The sequence below is a fragment of the Lissotriton helveticus genome, chromosome 7 (assembly GCF_964261635.1).
Source record: "Lissotriton helveticus chromosome 7, aLisHel1.1, whole genome shotgun sequence".
Classification (NCBI taxonomy): domain Eukaryota; kingdom Metazoa; phylum Chordata; class Amphibia; order Caudata; family Salamandridae; genus Lissotriton; species Lissotriton helveticus.
The window spans coordinates 719,100,438-719,120,979 of record NC_136068.1 but is presented as its reverse complement, the minus strand read 5'-3'; the positions used below and the strand labels follow the sequence as shown (position 1 = coordinate 719,120,979).

The following is a 20,542-nucleotide window of genomic DNA, read 5'->3' as shown; positions in this document are numbered from 1 at the left end:
CGAAGTGACCCCCTAGAAGATGACTGTGTGCCAGGAAGAGGACTTTGTCCTGGAAGGGACCGGGGATAAGTAACTGTGCATTTTGTTGGGCCCCCCCTTTTCGGTATAGTAGACCGTTTTTCTTATAGAAATAAGGACCTACGTGCAAGGGGTCCTCGTGATCAAGGGCTCTTCCCCAGGCTTCCTGGAGGAGGGGGTCCTCCTGCTGTGCCGCTCTGAACTCTCTGTCAGTCTGCCAAGGGTGTTCTTCGATGATGGCGGGATAAGCTCCGACGTACTTCTTCTTCTCTCTTCTTTTCTGACTTTTAGGTTTGTGGGGTTTGGGAGCCTGCACAGGAATGGGTTGTCCGGGATACGGAGCGTCTTTCCACCACTGGGCCTGGGAATCGGAGGTGTCTTGCAGGAGCGTAGGTAGTCCCGGATAATCGCTCCCTAGAACGGCTTGCTCTGGAAGAGCGGGTACGAGACCTACGGTGAGACAAGTACCGGGGTCCTTGGAATGTTGTACTCGCACCTGAGTCGTTGGGTACTGTTTGGTGTCGCCATGGACACATTGGATGGCTACGACTCCCGTAGGGTTACTGACCGGGGGGTTAAGGTCTTGTGGTCTTAGGACACTCTGACGGCAACCGGAGTCGGCAAGGGCCATGAGGCTTTGACCGTCAATTGACACAGGGCAGTGGAACGGCGGGGGTGTGTACCCAGGAGGGGTGCACAGATAGTTCCTCACAAAGCCGACCTCCATCGGCTCCTCCTTCTGCGGGCACATCCGGGCGATGTGTCCGAACCCTCCACATGAATAACACTGGGGTCCAGGAGTAGGGGCTCGGAACACAACCGGGGAGGGAAAAGGGGGGTTTGGTTCAGGTCGGCGGGCCGGTGGGGGCCGGGTATGGCGAGTGGTCACAGCGGACGGGGCCCTGTGGGGGTGTTCCTCCTTCCCCCGTTGGAGCTCCTGAGCACGGCTATAGGCAGAAGCAATCTCTATGGCCGTCTCTAGGGTGAGTCTGGAATGCTGTCTCACCCAGCGCTGTGTGGCCGGGTTTAAGGAGGTAAGGAATTGTTCCAGATATATTTTCTCCAGGATGTTCTCCTTGGTGGAGGTCTCGGGCCGTAGCCATCGGTTTGCGAGATCTCGGATCCGAAATGAGAGGGCCCTTGGATTCTCTTGTGGTTTTTCCCTGGCTTGGCGAAGTTTCACCCTATAGGTATCATCGTCAATTCCAAGACGTTCTAATATACACTGTTTAATGTCCGCATAGGGGGTGTTGCCTTGTATGTTAGCCTGTTGATAGGCGGCTTGTAGGTCGCCAGTGAGGAGTGGCCCCAAGTATTGGCCCCAACGATCCACTGGCCAGTTGGCGGCTTGGGCTATTCTTTCAAAGTTTGTGAAAAAGTAGTCCGGATCTTCCCCTGGGACATACTTTTGGAGGACTACGGAGGGGAGAGAGGTCACCGGTCTTTGTTGCCCCAGGGCATCCGTTAGCTTCACCATGGTTTGCTCGTGGGCCACCCCCTGGCCCTTCAGGACGTCGTGCAGCTGCCCTCTGTCGTCTTCCGCGGTTTTTAGAAACTGTTCCATCAGTTTACTGAACTGTTCTTGGGACTCCGCCATCTTCCGGACTACGGCCTCCATGCTTCCAGCAGATCCCACTTCTGACACCAGATGTGGTGGAGTGAGCGTAGCGGGCCGGAAAAGCAGGCGAGGAGGCCGTATGAAGTGGGCAATACTGGACTTTTATTGCAGAGGAACAAAAAGAATGTCACAACGGGCAGATAAGGAGGCTCCAGGCGATGAACTCCGGTCCTGGTCTTCGGTCCTGCTCGGTTCTTCCGGCACTCCAAGGACGGCTCCGATGACGGGAGGATCCACGGAGGGCAGTAAGAGAGGGAAAAACAAGGGACCGTTAGTCCTATCCAGTACTCAACGTAGCATATACTGTACACCGTCACCCGGAAAGTGCGAGAGAGGGCGGAAAGAGGCAGTGAGGAAAGGAGGGTACCGGGAGGAGGGAACAAAGGGGGAGGAATAGAGAGGGTGACAAGGCGGGACGTGAGAGGGAGGGTCGGGGCTACTGTGAAGTGCTATACAAGTAATCTACAGTGCAGGGGAGGTGAGACTATGGAGAAAGGGGGTTTTTACAGGGACTTTACAGGGACTCCTAATGAGCAGGAAAAAGAAGAGTAAAGGCACTCACGCGGTCCGCCGTAACTCTCCAGTGAGTCACGGCCGCTCTCCAGCCACCTCCGTTGGACTCCACCACTCTTCGGTCCACTCGTCTTCGTCGCACGTCTGCTCTCCTTCTCCGTCTCCAGCCAGAGGGTCCTGCCACGAAACTCGGACGGCGTGTTGTCCTCGATCCTCGTTTTTATCCTGTGCTGACGCTGCCTCTGGGGCGGGACTTCCGGGGTCAGTGTGATATGATTCCTCCGGACCTGGTGCTCTGGTTGGTCCCTGCGGGAGAGAGAAGGGCGGGGTGTCGTTGGTTATGGCTGGTGTCCCGAGTCCGGTCTCGGCTATGGCGTTTTGGCAGCGGTGCTGAAGTCCAGGTGAAAACGGACGAGGTACGTGCGGGGTAGGGGGGCCTCCGGTTCGGGCTCTTCGGGACGCCGTCTCACACTCGGTCACCTTTGCTCTTGTATTGCAGTGGTTTTGTTTATTAAACAGTGCCAATATTTATTCTGTTAGCACTTTACTTGTGGAAATTTCAGGGCTCGCAAAACTTTGATGAATCGAAGTTCACAACTGAGGCTGTTAAGTTCACTCTATATAAAACCCCAAGGATAAATAAAAAACATTGCCATTTACAATGTGAATAGCTCCAACAAATACAAGACCTATTGCAAAGTACAAAACATTGCCATTTACAATGCCAATAGCTCCAGCTCCATCAAATGCGAGACCTATTGTATTTCCAATGCTTGTTTTTATTAGCCCTCAATTGGCCTGTGTAAGAGTCTTTTTTACAAACACAGCACGCAATTGTTTCAAGGCAAGTGATTGTCCCGCCTTGTTTGTTCCATGGCCTAGGGTCCTTGAGAGCGAGCATTAATGCCATCTGTTTCCAATTATCGCGTTGGCGTTAATTGGAAACAAGATTGTGTTTCACTATTGTTCTCTTCCTGCATTCCACTGCATTACATGTGTTCGTATGAAAGTCAGTGTATGGCGCCATTGCAATGTTCACAAGTGAGAAACGTCTCTGCACACCTTGTTTTTACTGTGATAAAACTTAATGAACCAGAAAATTAATCCATTTTTTTAGCCAAACATGCGGGCATCCACCTGAAGGAGAGATGTGACCCACCAATCTCTCTGTATACTAAAGAACCAAAGGGGGTTGTGGATAACCACAACCTGAGTGATGCACAGCACTAGTCAAAGAGTTGTCTCAGTAGGCTAACCAAAATAATCAAAAAAGAGGCCAAAAGCTCTAAGGCATGTGAATTTATCATACCGTAATGTGTCATATTTTGCATTCGCAATATGTGAAGTAAATCAACAATGTTAAAAAAAAATGTGCACTTAATTACAATGCATATTTCAACTATACAAAAATAATTCAATATCCAACCTCAAATCCCACAACTTACATTCAACAGATTATAAAGGAACAGTCCCAATGAATTTCGGGTTCCAATCTGAACCCTTCATCAGGGGATAGATGTTATAGGTCCTTTGAAACTTAAATGTATAGCTGCGTCCTCCGCAGGAAGCCTGCAACACAATGAATTTCAATGTAACCGACACAGTATTGTTTACAAAAGAGTAAAAATAGAATTTGCACTCTAAGATTAAAATTGTGAAAGAAGGTGAAGGAGAAATAATGTGCTGCTAGATAGAACTCCAACAAGTGAAAGTGTGACTCAAAGCCTGAAACTGGTAACTGCAGTGTGATGTTCAAAAAGCAATAGCTAGCCACTTGCACGTTAAACTTCATAAGGTATACTTGATAAAACCTCAGTGAACCATTGCAAACTCCCAGTGTATTATAGTGAACGAATAAAAAGAGGTATTACAAAAAGGAGGGATTCTTACCCTCCAACGGGCTTCCGCATGTATTGCTGTGGACAAATAATGACAAAACCTAAGGACATCACTACTTAAACGATTTGAGTAGCGTAAGATATGAATGAAAAGTCAGTGTAATTCTTACCCGTTTTTACGAAGTGAGCGGACTGCTTGAATGTGTGCCTTTCACTGCTGTAAACAAGATGAATATCCTATGTACAAAAAGATGTATAATCAAACCCTTGAAAACCATGCGTGTGAAATAAACATTCGCCCCATGAGTAAGGAAGACAACGATCATCACCGTGTTTCTATGTGGTCACCGGACTAATTCCGAAGTTCTCACCGAGCGTCTTGCATGCAGAGTTGAGTCTGTGTTCTACAAAAGTGAACAAAACACAGCGTTATGAAAACACTTAATACTTACGAGGAACTCAACAAAAATAAGGAGTTAAAAAGTGCTCCGAATTCAAGAATCCTCACAGTTTGAAGGAGAAGTGTAAGAGCGCCGCCGCGTCTCAAGCTGCCTCTGACTGACTTCTTTTCCCGGAACTCGCGCACACACCCAGCATCCTGTTCTCATTTAAAGGGACTACAACATTTTTTTAGGGATAGTGTCAGGAGCGTTAACATAACACTGAACAAACTTTATTGATCACAAAGTGGCTGGAATGAGACATCCAAACACAGAAAGTACGAAAATTAAAGAGTGAGGGAGTTTGCCTCATTTAAAACTCCATGAAGCCATCACTACGTTTCTGGCTTCGTGTGTATCTCAGGTAATGAGTCAAGTGTATGCACTGGTTCTGACACACGAAATGCAATACACCTATCTAGCTCCTAGTCCCTTCGTATTATGGAATTGAGCTAATGTTCAAATGTTCGCGCCTCCAAAATGTAAATTCACAGAAGTGACACCGAGATCTGTGCATTGTATATATAACTCATAGCGAAACGTCATGCTCCGGGAATACATGCAAACTGAGATATGAGAAATAAGTGAGTTAAAGTGACTCTGGAGTGATAAAAGGAGTAAGAGAAAAATAGAAAAAATTTAAGAAAAGAGTGCAAATTCTGTACAAGATGGAATGTGAGTGAGTGTAAAATTGATGTTAGCGAAAACACAACATTTCATAGTGATCATTAAGCCCACCTGAGGTCACGGTCCCTAGCATTTTTATCCACTGTGTTTCCCTGCGAGCTAATGCTGTGTTAATATCTGTCCCTGAGCTGATTTTGATTTGTTCTAAGATGATAAACGTAATTGCGGTATGGTGTGCGAGGCCTGTAACCAATGTGAAGCCCTTGCTTCACATTGGTTACAGGCCTCGCACACCATGTGAGATGTGGTGTTTTGGTTGCAAATTCTACTTTTATGCTCTGTTATCCGCGTTTTGATTTTGTGGCTCGTCCTCCCTACATAGACCAAGCCGCAGGGGCATTTAATGGCATAAATGACTCTCTCCGTATTGCAATCGGAAGTGTGTTGTAGTTTCATTTGCTTGCCTGTGTGTGGATGCATGAACACATCACCCAGAATTACATTGTTGCACTGGCCACAATTGTGGCATTTTCTCATACCTTTGTGCGTCACTTTTAAAACACCATTTGTGGATTTCAAGAGTTCCCGTAAATTTCTAGATCGATTATGAGCAAATAACGGTGGACCTCTGAAGAGGTTGGCAAAGTCCGGTTCATGATCAATTATTTCCCAACGTTTTCTTGTTATTGCTTTAATCTGGGATGCTTGTGTTGAATATTTCAGTACGAAGACTTCTCGTTGTTGCGCTAGTTTTTTGCTAGGTTTTAGAAGTTCCTGCCTTTGTTTTAAAGAAATCTTCTGTTCAGCTTTCATCAGTATTTCAGGTGGATAACCTCTTGCCTTGTATCTCGTCATTTGATCTTGAATTTGATGATGCAAGTAGTAGCATCCAATGTAATCCTTTTTATTCTCGTGAATTGAGAAACCGGCAGATGTTGTTTGAGTGAAACAGGACGAGCACTGGAAAAGTGCAGTGCGTTATTCACAACTGTGGGCTTCCTGTAGATTGATGTTGCCAGACCGTTCGGTGTTTTGGTTATTTCTATGTCTAGAAAATGTTTTTTTTCACTTTGGATTTCATACGTGAATTGAATCCTTGGATTATGGCCATTCAATTTGACAATGCAACCTTCCAACATTGATTTGGAGCCTTTCCAAATGACTAGTATGTCATCTATGTAGCGTAAAAACATTGCCGCATTTTCTTTCCATTCTGGGTTAGTAAGGATGTGATTGTGCTCAAAATAGGCCATGAATGTATTTGCATATGAAGGGGCTCCGGGAAAGCCCATGGATGTTCCGGTTTTCTGTAAATAAAATTTATCCTGCCAAATAAAATAACTATGATACAGAGAAAAATGTTACGGTTCAAGTAAAAAAATGGATTGTTCTGCAGTTGAAGGGGAAGCCAGCAACCTCCATTCTACTGCCTCCAAACCTTCATTATAGGCTATTGATGTGTATAAGGCAGCTACATCTATAGTACACAAAAGAATATCATCATCAAATACTTGTCGAACAGCTTCCAGTTTCAATAAGCAGTCGGTAGTATCCTTTATGTAGGTTGTCCAGGTTTGGACTAAAGGTTGTAGATAATCTAAATAGTATCCTACTGCTTCATGAATGGAATTGCATCCAGCTACAATTGGTAGGAAAGGTGGTTTTAGACTGTCCTTATGCATTTTAGGCAGCATATTATTATGCGGAATCCTAGGTGTTTGGTTAATCAAGAATTTTCCAGTGTTTTGGTCAATGACGCTGTCATTTACTGCTTTTGTCACAATACTAGTCAACAGGGTCACTAGTTTGTTGGGGTCCTGGTCCAATAAGATGTAAGTTTCTTGATCGTGCACATGTTGGTCTACATTCAAGTCATAAAAATCCCTGTTGAGAACCACCAGGGTTCCACCCTTATCAGCGGGTTGAAAAACAATCAACGTGTCTTGCCTGAGAGAATTCAAAGTCTGAAGTTCCTTAGGTGTCGTGTTTGACCTCGTAGCTTTGTTGTGACTGATCTCTTTGAGATCCTTCTTCGCCAAATGTTCAAAGGTGTCAAGAGATTAATATGTGATGGGCGACATAAATTTACTCTTTGGACGAAATAATTTTGTTTCTTGATTTTGCTCATCACTAATAGGTAGTGTAGAAAAGAACCATCTTAAACGGATTTTCCACATGAACTTAAATAATGCAACTTCAGTTTCTAGATCATTCGATGAATATGTAGGGACAAAGGAAATTCCCTTGTTTAAAACCTTCAGTTCATCTTTGTTAAGAATTCTACTAGAGATGTTCATGACCAACAATTCTACTATTTTTGTTGTCAACACTCAGACTGGTCTCCTTTAACTTGAGAATAGTGGTAAGCACAAGTTGAAACTTCTATGGAAACATTAAATGCGCATAAATCTTCGAGCATGTGGAAAGGCAGGCAGCTTTATCTATAAAAGCATAGAGATCAGAGAGCAGCTAATGACTGTATGTTTGTCAGCGGCTGCTGCACAAAATTACTTGATGGTGAGTATCCGAGTTTTGGAAGATTGCTTAGTGCGATGTATCTGGTGAAGAAACGGTATGTTTCATATCGGAGTGCAAAGTACATATCCATATGTCAGCCATTCATTAATCATCCTCATCCAGAAGCAGCCAACGCCTAATTGATGTTTGTGAAATTGACGTTACAATAGGCAGTGAATGTCATGGAAGAAAAGGAAAAAAGAAAAGCTGGGTTATTTGTGTGTGTGGTGAAATAAACAAGCATTGGCATAGCCAATAGGTCTCGCCTTTGGGAACTTGTAAAAAAAAAAAAAAACTGAAATATAAGACGTTTACATTTAATCCATATTTAGGATGCAGTAAGTGTAAATGGGAAATCTTACACTTCAGTTTTTTTTGGTTTTTTTTTTTACTTACAAGGTCCCAAAGGCGAGACCTATTGGCTGAGCCAATTCTTGTCTTAAAAGCTTCAAATGTGTAGCATAGTAGTTTTTAGAGAGCTGCCTAACTTCAAAATGCTCTTCATAGCCAGCCCATCTTGTTGGTATCTCTCTTTACTATAGTCTCCCATTCATGTCTAAGCGAGTCTTTGTTGTTTTTGCAAGCACGCCTCTGACCTCAAACTCCATTACGTTATGTTATGTGAATTAGTAGAATGCGGCTACTCATCCATGAGAGCATCCAGGTGCTGAGTAGGACAGTTTTAAATATCCCCAAATTAAGAGGCAGTCGAACAGTGAGAGTCTAGATATCAATCTACCTACGTATGTAAAACTGTGCTGCTGATGTTGATTACCTCCTCTTTACAACATCACATTGGTGGTTGGCAGATCAGTGGTGTGTAGAATCTATATAGAATGTAACGGGAGGGCCAGTGATGGGAGTAAGTAAATATACACTGTTAATAGTGGCAAGGACCTCTCCTCCCTCCCCCGCCATTTAACTTGTCCCTGTTCAAAATGTAATTCAATCTTGGATGTTTTGAGTCCCCAGCCTCCCTTTCTCCCAGCTTCAGAGCTCCATTTGGACTCCTCATCTATAGTCTGTTCCACTCCATTTTGCCTCATCTAAAATTAACTGGGCCCCTTTTTTTCATTTTAGAATCGATCATTATTATTATGCGGGGAGGATATCATGATATACAGCCCAGCTGCTTACATCACTGGCAGGGCGTATTCGCATAGTAAAGACACACCGCGTAAATGAAGAGGCTCTGTCGCCCCGCCTGAGCTATAACCAGTTTTTTTATAAGGAAATAACCATAAAAGGAACAAAACCCCCCTAGCCCAACCCCCTCCCGGGACACCCTCCCACCCACTCCCAACCCGCTCCGCATCAGCTTCTACCTACACCCCCTAGGAGCCACCGGCTCTACCCAACAGCAGTCAAACGGCCTTCAAACAGCAGGCCTAGCCCCCACGGGCTCCAAAGGGATAAGTTGTAAGATTTGCAAATATTTCGGGCATGTCACTTCTCGAGGGTCTTTAGACAAGAGCTGCAGAAACGGCCCCCAGAGCTTAGCATACTCAGAGCCCTTCCCGTCCATACCCAATGAGAGTCGCTCCATAGCTAGAGTGTGCCAAAGCCGCTGAATCTAGTTTCGGGGGTCAGGTATTGCTGGGGAGCCCCATAGCGCTGGAAGGACCTGCCTCGCAGCCAACAAAGCCAATGCAATCTGCCTGCCTCTAAGGGAGCGCAAAGGGAAGAACTTAGGATGGGGAAGCCCCAGCAGGGCATGTTCGGGCAGCCGTGGGAGTGTAATCTGAAATGCAGCATCCAGCTCGTCGAGGATTGTGCTCCAGTAACGTTACATCTTCGGGCAGCGTCACAGCAAGTGTACCAGGGTCCCAGAAAGCCCGCAGCCCCGCCAGCAAAGGCCTGACTTTGTGGCGTCCCAAGCCTTGACGCGTGCAGGGGTATAGTACCAGTACGCCGCTACTTTGTAGGCCGATTCGCTCACTGCAGTGTTAGAGGTCATATGTTGCGCCCGAAAGAAAACATGCACCCACTCTTTTCCCGTCAGTGGTGCCCCAACTCCGTTTCTCAGCAGGATTGCGCTCTCGTACGCTGCTTCCGCGAGTGACGCATGATCATCGTGTATGGTGAAAAGCATCAGCCCTGGGCAGTTGAAAGTATTCTGTACATAATTTGGTAAACTGAATCAGACCATCCAGATCAAAGAGCGAGCCCCCCTCTTGCAGCCTTCCTCTCGCCAGCGATGGAAGACCGGGGACGCGCATCCCGCGGGAAATCTGGGTTATCTACGATAGGTGTCATTGGAGAGGGGAAGGAAGTCCACCCAGTTGGTCCCATGCCTTTAGTGTCGGGTAAGTCACTGGGGAAGAATACAAACCCCAAGCCCTACGCTTGCCCGGTAGCCACAACTCCCGACAAATGTTACACCCGGCCACCGTCCTGTCCATAAAGTTCCAATGTTTACTAGACAGCGGTCTATTCCACTCCACGATGTACCTAAGGCAGGACGCTTGAAAATATGCTGTCAGTAGAGGGAAGCCCAATCCGCCTGCCGCCTTCGGGGTAGTGGCTACTGCTAACGCAAAGCGCGGTCTCTTATTATTCCATAAGAACCTGTTAAGCAGCCCCTGAAGCTTCTGCAGCGTGCCGGCGGGGGACTCAAGGGTAGCATCTGAAAGAGATACAATATACGGGCAATACAGTCATTTTTATCCCAGCCAGTCTCCCAAACCAGGCCAAGTTAAGTCGGACCAATCTGAAAGGGCTTTGGTAACATGTTCGGTAAGCAAGGCATAATTTAAGGACAGGGTTTTAGCCAGGGTTGGGGACAAACTTATACCCAGGTACATAATGTCCGATTGCACCCATTGGAAGGCGAAGTCCCGCTGCAGGTCCAAAGCATCAGCGTCGGGGACAGAGATTTTAAGGATTTGTGATTTTGAAAAGTTAACTTTAAACCCCGCTGCTTTTTGAAAGGCAAGGAGTTCCGCCGATAGACACCGCAAAGAAGAGTGGGGATTGATCAGCGCAAAGATGAGATCGTCTGCATACAGACTGATTTTATGGACGTCTGCTCGGAACCGGATACCGGCATGAGACCGAATGCGCTGGGCGAAAGGCTCCATATAGAGCGCAAAAAGCAACGGGGAGAGGGGGCACCCCTGTCGCGTGCCCCTGGTGATGGGAAAGGGAGCAGACCGACAGCCATTCATCCGCACCGCCGCTGTAGGAGCCGCATAGAGGCACTGAATCCATCGCAGAAAATTGTCCCCCACTCCGAAAACCCTCAGCACCGCAAACATGTAGCTCCAATCCACACGGTCGAAGGCCTTCCTAGCGTCAATAGAAAGCAGGAAGGCCTGCGCTCCAGATCAGTGTACCAGATCCATGAGATGGAGCAACCTCTTAGTATTGTCCCCCCCCTTGCCCAGTTGGAATAAATCCTGCTAGATCGGGCTCAATCACTCCGTCCATTAAGGGGCTAAGCCTCGCAGCCAACACTCCTGCGAATAATTTGGCATCAATGTTGAGGAGCGAGATAGGCCTGTATGAGCCACATCCTGTAGGGTCCTTTCCAGGTTTGAGAATGACCGTGATTGCTGCCTCGGTCATGGACGGAGTCACCACCCCCGTTTCAAGAAAGGAGTTAAAGAGGCGAGTTAAAAGAGGAGCCAGCTCCACACAATGGGGCTCATTAGGATGGCGGACGGACTTGCGTCCGTCCGCCACCCTAGAGTAGGAGGGACCGTCCGCATGGGCTGCGGCGGTCCCTCCGTGCAAATTAGGATGTGACCGCCACCCTGGCGGTCACATCCTGGATATTTAACATTGCGGCGGGTGCAGCTTCAAGCTGCACCCGCCGCAATGTTAAAAAAGCATACATTGCATATGTATGCAGCAAGCAGCAGGCACCGCGCGGTGCCTGCCGCTTGCTGCATACATATGCAGGGGGGTACCACAGGTACCCCCCATGTGCACCCCCCACCCCCCCTTCACCCAGGGGGCCCGCAACGGGCCCCCGCAGTGAAGCTCCGTATGCTTTTACACGGCGGAATATCCGCCGTGTAAAAGCATTTCTTTCTGTGCATCCTAATATGGTGGACGGTGTCTGAGAGACACCGTCACCATATTACAGCTTTTCCGCCGCGGTTGTAAGCCAACCGCGGCGGAAAAGCTGTGGACGGAAACCAGGACCCACCAGCCATCCTAATGTGGCGGTGGGTCTTTGGTGGGTCCGCTGCGGTTTTTCCGCATCCTCCGGGCCGGCGGTGGATTCCGCCGGCCCAGAGGATGCGGAAAAACCGCCATCCTAATGAGCCCCAATATGTTTTATAAAATATGGCTGAATAGCCATCTGGCCCAGGCGACTTAGCTAATTTCAGCCGCGCAATAGCCGATATAACCTCCTTGACGCGCAGCGCCGAGTCTACCGCATCCGCCGACTCCTGGTAAAGGGGCGTAATACCACACGACGCAAGATACTCCGTTATTCCCCCGGGCGCCACTTCCTCCCTCCTATATAGTGTTTGATAGAATTGGCAAAAGGCGCCTACAATGGCAGCGTCAGTGGTGTGTTCCGTTCCCTGAGGGTCCTTGATAGATTGAATAGTGTTTAATTGAGTGCGCGCTCGTAGCCTGTGTGCTAGCGTCCTCTCCCCTTTATCCCCGCAGAGATAAAATTTGTGCTGCAAGCGCAGTAAGGTGTGTGCCGCCCTGTCAAGGTGTTTAAGCATTCGCCTTTTCGTCTCCAGCTCCCTCCACACCCTCGGAGCACCGGTCCTCTTATGAATCGCCTCCAGGCCACGAACCTCCCCCTCCAGCTCCGCGCGCTTCTTTTTGCGCAGACTAGAATATGTTGCAGCCAGTGCTATAAATTCTCCCCGTACAACCAATTTCAGGGCCTTCCAGATCGATGGTAGAGGAGTGTCCCCCACCTCATTGTCGTCTAAGTAATGAGTAATAGTGTCATGAATCTTCGCTACCGCTGAATCTGAGTGAAGCATTGAGTCCCGAAGTCGCCAACCAGCCGGAGGCGGCCGGTCGCCACTGGATGAAACGACTACATAGATAAGAGCATTATCGGAGAGGGAGCGCGGCATGATGTCCGCTGCGGACAAACGAGGCAAGAAGGAGGATGTGGTCAGGAAGTTGTCTAAACGCGCATACGTCTTGTGAGCAGCTGAGTAGTAGGTGTAGTCGCGCTCCTGGGGGTGCTGAACACACCATACATCATGCAACCCACCCTCTAAAAGCCACTGTTACCCCTCTTGTGACAATTCGCCAGTTTGATTTGATCTCTGTTCCGACCTATCCATCCCACCCTCCATCACAATACTGAGGTCTCCACCCCCCAGAATCAGCGCTTCCGGAGACGCCAATACCTGCGCAAGGGCCGCCCGCAGAAAGGGCTCCTGTTTAACATTGGGGGCCTACATGGACCCTATCGTGAATTGCAGTTCTCACCCCATTGGACCCGTACAGCCAGGAACCTGCCCCTAATGTCCACCACCTGGGAAATAACTTTGCAGTGCGCAAGCACGCTAAACAGAATGGCAACCCCGTGCTTCTTATTCAGGCCCGAGGACCATAGCTGCAGAGGGAAACGCTTGTCTGTCATACGCCGGACATCTTTGGAGAGGAGATGCGTCTCCTGTAAAAGGCACACGCCACCGTCCACATTCTCCAGGAGGGACAGGATCGCAGCACGCTTCACTGGGTTATTTAGTCCTCGAACATTAAGGCTCACAACTTTCACATCTCTAGCCACCGTACCACAGAAGGGAGTAGAAAGCTAATACCCGCCCATTCACCTAGGCCGTTAAAGCATGTCCTTGTCCTAGCGAACCCCTGGATTCTCACCCAGTGCCCTTGAAAGCAGATGCAGAGCCCCCAAACCCCCCCTCCCCAGCTCCTGAAATCCCCAAACAAGGAGTAAACTCAAAGTTCACAATAGAGAAGAAAGAACAACAACAGTCTGTCAAACAGACCCCAATAGCAGGGGAACGCGGCTCCAAAGTCCCACTCCTCCACCTCCTGATACAGGACACACCGTCCCCCAAGGACATAGAAGATTTGCCACACCACAATGGAGAACCGTCCACCTCCGGCGCCCAACTATAGGCCCAACCAGTGCCGCGCCATTGAGTCTCAAGCGATCCCAGACATGTCCGTGACCAAGGCCACAGAGGCAACCGCAGCCCCTCTTTCCAAGACTGAATGCCCGGCGGTCTGCTAGAACTTTGCTCGCACTCTGTAATTTTGCTAAGGAATCCCGGTCATCACTCATGGATATACATTAAGTTGGTGCATGAGTTTTCTGCGCACCTTTGAACCTTGGACCCTAGGTGAACTTGAACCTTTGGGATCCTTATAATAAGACTTACCTGTGTAGCCAGGCTTGGCGCCAGGTTAAGGTTGCCACCCCTTGTCCTGAAGAAGACTTGCAGCTGAGGCTTCACTTTCCCTCATTGCATCAGTCCAGTCGAAACGCCGACGATCTCCACCTGTCAAGACCTTTACCTACCTCCATCCCGTTATTCCGTTGAAAATGCATTGATTGCACATGTACATATTTACAGATTACATGTAAATGAACGTATTACATTGGACAGGTCCACTTTACCTGGTCTTTGATTACCAGTAACTTTGAATTTTCCAAACTGTTTATATTGTATATTCTTGTGACTCACCCCTTATCACATCCTTCCACCTTCACTTCCCTATTCCTTTTTCTTGCTTGCAACCTCTACAGATTGAAAAGTAACAACTCTGGTGACAATTAAACATTGTTGTGAACAATCTAATTTGGCTGGCGCTTACTTTGTACTCTGTATGTGGACTTTCTACACATGTATTCATGAATGACTATGAGTATATGTATGTACTTTGAATATTGATTATTAGTGTTGTAGTACTTCACACAACACGTACTGTACATATTTGAATTAGTTTCTTGCAAAATTGGTCACAGACCATTTATTATTCCCCTCTTTCCAACAGGCTAGTCGACAGATCAGGTTTTGCCACGGGAGAGGGCTTTCCGACCCGCTGCCATTCCGCAGATCGTCTGCGTTGTCTGCTAGGTGATCCACCCTGCCGAGGCGTGGAGGCAGACCGCTCCAGTCCCAGAATGTCAAAAGCTGCTTCTAAGGAACGGACCTGAACGAGCTTGCCGTTGAACTTGAAAATGATTCTAAACGGGTGCCCCAGGAATAAGGAATATTCTGTTCGATCAGATGAGTAGTGATGGGCTTGAAGTCCTTGCGCTTGACGAGAGTGGAGGCCGCCAAGTCCTGGAAAAGCGCTGGGTGGTGATCGTGAAATTGGATGGGATTAAGATCACGCGACTTCCAGAGGATCCGTTCCTTAAGCTGGAAGTCGTGGAAACATACGAGTATGTCCGGTGGAGGGGCGCGGGCCCCACGTGGCAGATCAACCCGATGGACACGATCCAATTGAAGGTCCTCATCAGCTAGATACTGGCGGAAGAGTGCCCCCACATATTCGCGCAAAGTATCGCCCTCCCCTTTCCACAGCACCGCTCTGATCCGGATATTGTTCCGCCGGGACCTAAACTCCAAATCCTCGGCGTGCACCTGGAGATCCAAATTCTGCTCTGTGAGGCGCAACACATCCTGTTGGAGCTGATGAATGTCCTCCGCTGTCCCGTGCTCCTCCGGGGTCGCAACCCGTTCCCCCACCGCATCTACATCGCGCCTCATCTCACGCAGGTCCGACGAGAGTTGGGCATGAAGCTACGTAATGTCCTTCTTGATGGCGGAGAACAGCTCCATCATGAAGGCCTTGGTCGCCGGGGCCTCACCATCACCAGGGCGTGGGGGTGTAGCTGTGAGCGGCGGGGCCGATCGCCCCGCCCCTGTTTGGGGCGCATCCTTTAAATTTTTATGTTTGCGATTCCTCGCTGTCGCAATCTCTCCTCTTAAGATGACATGCTCCTCCACACACAACCCCGGGTCAGGGCCTCAGACCACACTCGGGGGCCCTGCGAGGGCCCACACACTCACCTCCAAACGGAAGTGCAATTCCATAGCCTCTCAGCAAAGACAAGAGGCTGCCAAGGCACCAAGCACCGCAGGGAATAGGCTCTCTGTACCCCAACGTGCTACTCTTCCAGGGCCCGAATCCGCAGGCGCGCGGAGGGCACACCATCACAGAGTCTAAGCGGAGGCAGGGCCCTACTCACCACCAAGCCCAGAAGGAATGTCCGCCCCCATCCGCGTCTGGGCTCCTTCGCAGCACCGGGGCTGTGGGGGCAGGACGATCACGAAACACTCAAGCGGCAGTTAGGGCCACGCCGCAATGTAGTCATACCCCGGGCCGCCCTCACCCGGGACGCTCCCGCCGAAATGCGGGTCGACAGCAAGTCTGCACCCAGCCGGGTGGTCAATGGCGCAGTTCAGGTGTTAGGAAGGGGGGGGGGGGGGAAGCCGTGCGCCGGACTCCAGGTGCATTCCGCGCCCTCCAGACAGTAGGCATTGTGGAATCAGCGGGCTCCGGGTGCACTCCACGCCCTCCAGGCAGTAGGCTTCTTGTAATCAGCTAGGCCCCAGTCACCCAGTCGTAGGGCCCGCCCAGGGCGAAGCGCACCTCCACCCCCGCTCCACACAGAAGCTGGGGCTCCTCGGTTCCTCCCCCAGTAGGCCTTGTGCCACGGGCCCCTCCCGCCGGTCCGCGGACCGAGTATCAGGGTCCCGTACAGCCGTCCCCGCTCTCCTCAACTTTGGCAATGGGGGCCGGGGCAATCGCCAGCAGCAGTTCTGCTGACGGTGGCACGAGACGGGAGCTCACAGCCACTTCAGAGGAGCCCCACCCGCCGCCACCGCAATGGGCGACTGAGCCACTCCGGGCGCTGTCACTCTGCTCAGCTCAACTGCGGCGCCTCTTTTCTGCTCACCGCACGTCGCCACTGCAGTGGGCGTCCACGCCGCTCCGGGTGCTGCACTCAACCCGGCTCTGGTGCGGCGGCTCTTTTCCGCCATCGCACCACAGCGCCACTGCAATGGACGTCTGGGCCGCCCTGGGGGCCTTCTCTCCGCCCAGCTCATATGCGGCGCTCCTCCGCCCTCACCACTCCAAGCTCAACGGGGCGCGATCGCTTCTTTAGCGCCACAACTACCGCTCTGCTCACCACGCCGCCCAGACAGGGCCAGCAGCTACGATCCCCCAAAGGCGCCGCTCCGTTGCTGCCACGAGGCCCACCAGGCCCGATAACGGCCAGGGCCTCACCGCACGGCTCCGCTCCGCTCCTGCTCGGTCTCAGCAAATTGGGGCATTAATGGCGACAGGTAAGTGCAGGGACTCAGGGCCGCGTTGCTGCCAGCACAGATGGGCACTGGTCAGGGCGATATAACAAGGCTACAGATCTGGTGGCGCTGGAGGGACTGTAAAGCACGTCCTACTCCGCCGCCATCTTAGCCACGACCCGCCTTTTTTTCATTTTAAACAGCATAGTGAGTTGCCGCCAATTTTAACCGATGGCTGTATCATTGTAAACATAAAACATTTGTGAACCCGGTAGGGAATAATGACACCAAAGTGAAGTAGAAGAACTAGTTTGACTCCTTATAGATACGCTCCTACAGTGGTAAAGTAGATCGTACAGGACAGTCCTTTATGGCCGAAAGCTTACAGTTGTATAGAAAAAAATATATTTTGGTTATTCTTCCCATTGAGGTGCAACTGGGTAACTTTGCTTATTTTGTTCTTCCCTCTTACTATAACGCCTTCAATTACTGAATTCTACAATACTACTGCTAATAGTCTTGTCCCTGTCACAGATTGTGTTTACTTCCTTATGTTCTTTAGTTAGTTGTTGAAAGGTACTGACTGAGAATTTATTTGCATGTTACTAGAACTGAAATGCATGAAAACTGGATGTTTAAGAAGTTGGCAGGAAATGCCTTTTAGGCAGCCAGTATTGTTTTTATGTTATTTATATAGTGGTCAAACTCCCTGTTTGCCAACCTCTTGCTGCTACTGGCTGGAATTCAGAAAAGTGAGCCATCGATTCCAAAGCAGTAGTTCCAACTGCTCACAGATTAGGCTTTTTTTTAACCAGAATTAAGTCAGTAAGGTGTCTAAGACTCTTATGCTAGTTATTTAGTCTTTTCTTCTAAAGGCAGCCCTTTTCTTGGAAATACTGGCACTGCTATTTTCTTTCAAAATGCAGTGATTTGCCCTCACAAATTCAGTCTTGCTTCCTCGAAACTAGAAATCTCTGCAGATCCCTGAGCTCTAAGGTATGCATGCCTGGAGATTTCCCTAAGGCACCTTCCATTTGTTTTCCTTCTTCTTCTCCACTCGTTTGGCAGGGTAGATGAGGAGTGATGCAATAAGGTTCTTATCAGCCACTCCCCTTAAGCATAATATTGACTTTTAGGAAAGAATAGAAAGAATGTTGGAATCACTCCTGCAGTAATAAGCCGCTATTACTCTTTTAATAATGATTATGGTATTTTAATTAAGGTGTTCTGTAGATTGCATTAGTGCTGACCTCTGTAAGGTTGCGCCACGCAACCTAACAAACATTTTTCCATCTAAATGGTGTTCCCTTATCTAACAGACCAAAAAGGAAGGGAAGAATCTTTGAACCCAGATGGAGGAGATCCTGGCTCATCGAACAATAAGTTGTCCATCAAATCCAACTTAGAGCTTAATGAAGGTCAGTTAGAACAACTCATCTGTGTTATATAGGCAGAGTACTGGCAATGTCAAATTGTATTTGTTTATACCTGTATAGTGCTATAATCCATTGGTAACTAATAGTTTTAAATAGAACAAGCTCAAACAAATTGCAAATCTATTCAGACTAGTCAGCCACTCTTCCCAACTTTGGATAATATTCATGGTTGAGCCTGTCTCTTAAGAAGTTTGAACCGGCTAGTTTTTTCAGATTCTTTCATTTAATTATAAAAGCCACCCACAGCTTAATAGTAGATTTATGGAAATGAGCATAGATGGAGGAAGAAGATTGTTACTTGATTGGAATGATCAGGGAAGAAGCAACTCTTTTTATTTCTCCAAGTGATGTGTTAAAATGGTACTTTACCAGATATTTATGCAAATAGTTTGTGTTTAACTTTAGGAGAGAAGGAAATCAGTTTAATAGAGAAAAGCTTATTGTTTTCCACATTTTTTGAAATTTTTTATTGAAAATTAACAGAAACAATAACAAGTTACACAAGGCAAGAAAAAAATTGGAAATACAGCCATGAGTCCATGTACCTGGCGCTTTAGCATTATAACATACATAACACAGTCGCAATGTTTCGTGGGGGGGGGGGGCAGCGAGGAAAACAGTAGAAATACAACTTAATTAATAGTCGGAATGTCAATCAGGGAGACAAAGTATCATCAGGAGACAAATCTCGTGGGGGAGTGCATATATCCACTGTAATCAGGTGTCGCAGCACACCTGGATGGCATTCGGCTGTCCGGGTTGGACCCCGATGATGACGCATGTCACCAACTAGGTTGGTGAGTGAGGGGTCTTCTAAAGGACAAAGGATGTCCTTCTCTTGGATTGTGGTTAACACACAGACCCGCCTCTATTGAGTATTGGGTGTATCCTCAAGGTGTAACTCCCTTATTGTTGTTTACGGAGTGCATATATTACCACGGTATGCATTCCATTGTGACCAGATTCTGCCCCACTTCCTGGGCCGTCCACGCGACAAATACACAGTCTTCTCACGAAACATGCACCAGTCCACATTCTCTGCCCACAATGTTACGGACGGAGGCCTACGGGAGCCCCAGAGCTGTGCAATGTCTCTTTTGGCGATCATATTACCAAGGGTCGACCAGGTGATCTGTGCCGTATTGTAGTCGTTGGGGCTCCCAAAAATTCAGGAGGCAGCGCCTGGCCTCGGGCAGTAGCGCCACCCCGGTGACCCTCTCCATGACGACATGCACACGGGACCAAAACTCAATCACCTCCGGGCATTCCCATAAAATGTGGAGAAAGGTACCAGTCATACCGCAACCACGCTTACACAAATCATCAGAAGAGTAACCCATGCACACCAGACTTGGGCCAGTGACATACACACGGTGAAGGATCTTAAGTTGAACAAATCTAAGGCGTGCGGGTATGGCAACTTCTTTTGGCGAGGACAGAGCAGACTGCCAATCCTCATCATCTAATTCTAGACAGTCGGCAATCCACGAGGCCCTCAGGCGCACAAGCAGGTCAGCCCTATTATAGATCAGCTTCTTGTAAATTAATGAAATAGTGCTGTCAGGCACATATCCATCCAGAATACGATCCTCAAGGGGAGAGAACTCAGGGATATCTGTACCCACCGCAAAGAGCGACAGGAGAGCATGTCGGACCTGAACGTATCTGAAGAATTCTCTGTCCCCTAGTTCATATTCCGTCTTAAGCGCCTCGAAGGTCTTGACATTGCCTTTAGACCAAAGATCCCCCACCTTAGTGATTCCAATCATATCCCATTTATCAAATCCTTTCGTTCGCCATAAGTTACCCAGGCATTCAGTCATACAAGGGGGTCGCGCGAGTGAATCTGTCCTTCCATCCCAAGGCCGCATTCGCGTCGTGCCACACACGTACAGCGACTCTAGTGGGTCCAGTCAGTGCCGTACAGAGCCTCCTGGAATACAGCACCCTGTTGAAGTCCCCCCCGGCAGAAGGTGTTTATCCATTGCGAAGGCGGGGGCGGGACCGGGAACATACGTTGCGTGATTGACCGCACTTAATTGGGAGGCCCAGTAATAGCGCCTGATGTCAGGAAGGGCGATGCCGCCGTCGTACCACGGAAGCGTGAGCTTAGACAGAGCAATACGTGCACGGCCATCCCAAATCAGTTGCCGTTGCAAACTCTCCACCTCCCGAAAATAACGAGAGGGAACGGGGTCAAACGAGTTCTGGAGCGCGTACAAAAATCTAGGCAGCGACATCATTTTAAAGAGAGCCGCACGACCAAGCGGTGACAGTGGCAAACGACGCCAGCGTGTAACATCCAGCTTCAGCCGTT

At 48.8% G+C, this 20,542-nt stretch overlaps 1 protein-coding gene across 4 annotated transcripts in view; it reads left to right on the top strand.

Annotated features, from left to right (window-relative positions):
* Positions 1-20,542, top strand: part of RBM27 (RNA binding motif protein 27) — an 870,586-nt gene that overhangs the window by 179,618 nt on the left and 670,426 nt on the right. For 2 of the 4 annotated variants that reach the window (XM_078653044.1, XM_078653043.1), the window contains exon 7: positions 18,109-18,207. The exons of the other annotated variants lie outside the window; for them this stretch is intronic. In XM_078653044.1, coding sequence (XP_078509170.1) covers positions 18,109-18,207 — 99 coding nt within the window. The remainder of the gene's footprint in view (positions 1-18,108; positions 18,208-20,542) is intronic. 4 annotated transcript variants of the gene reach the window in all.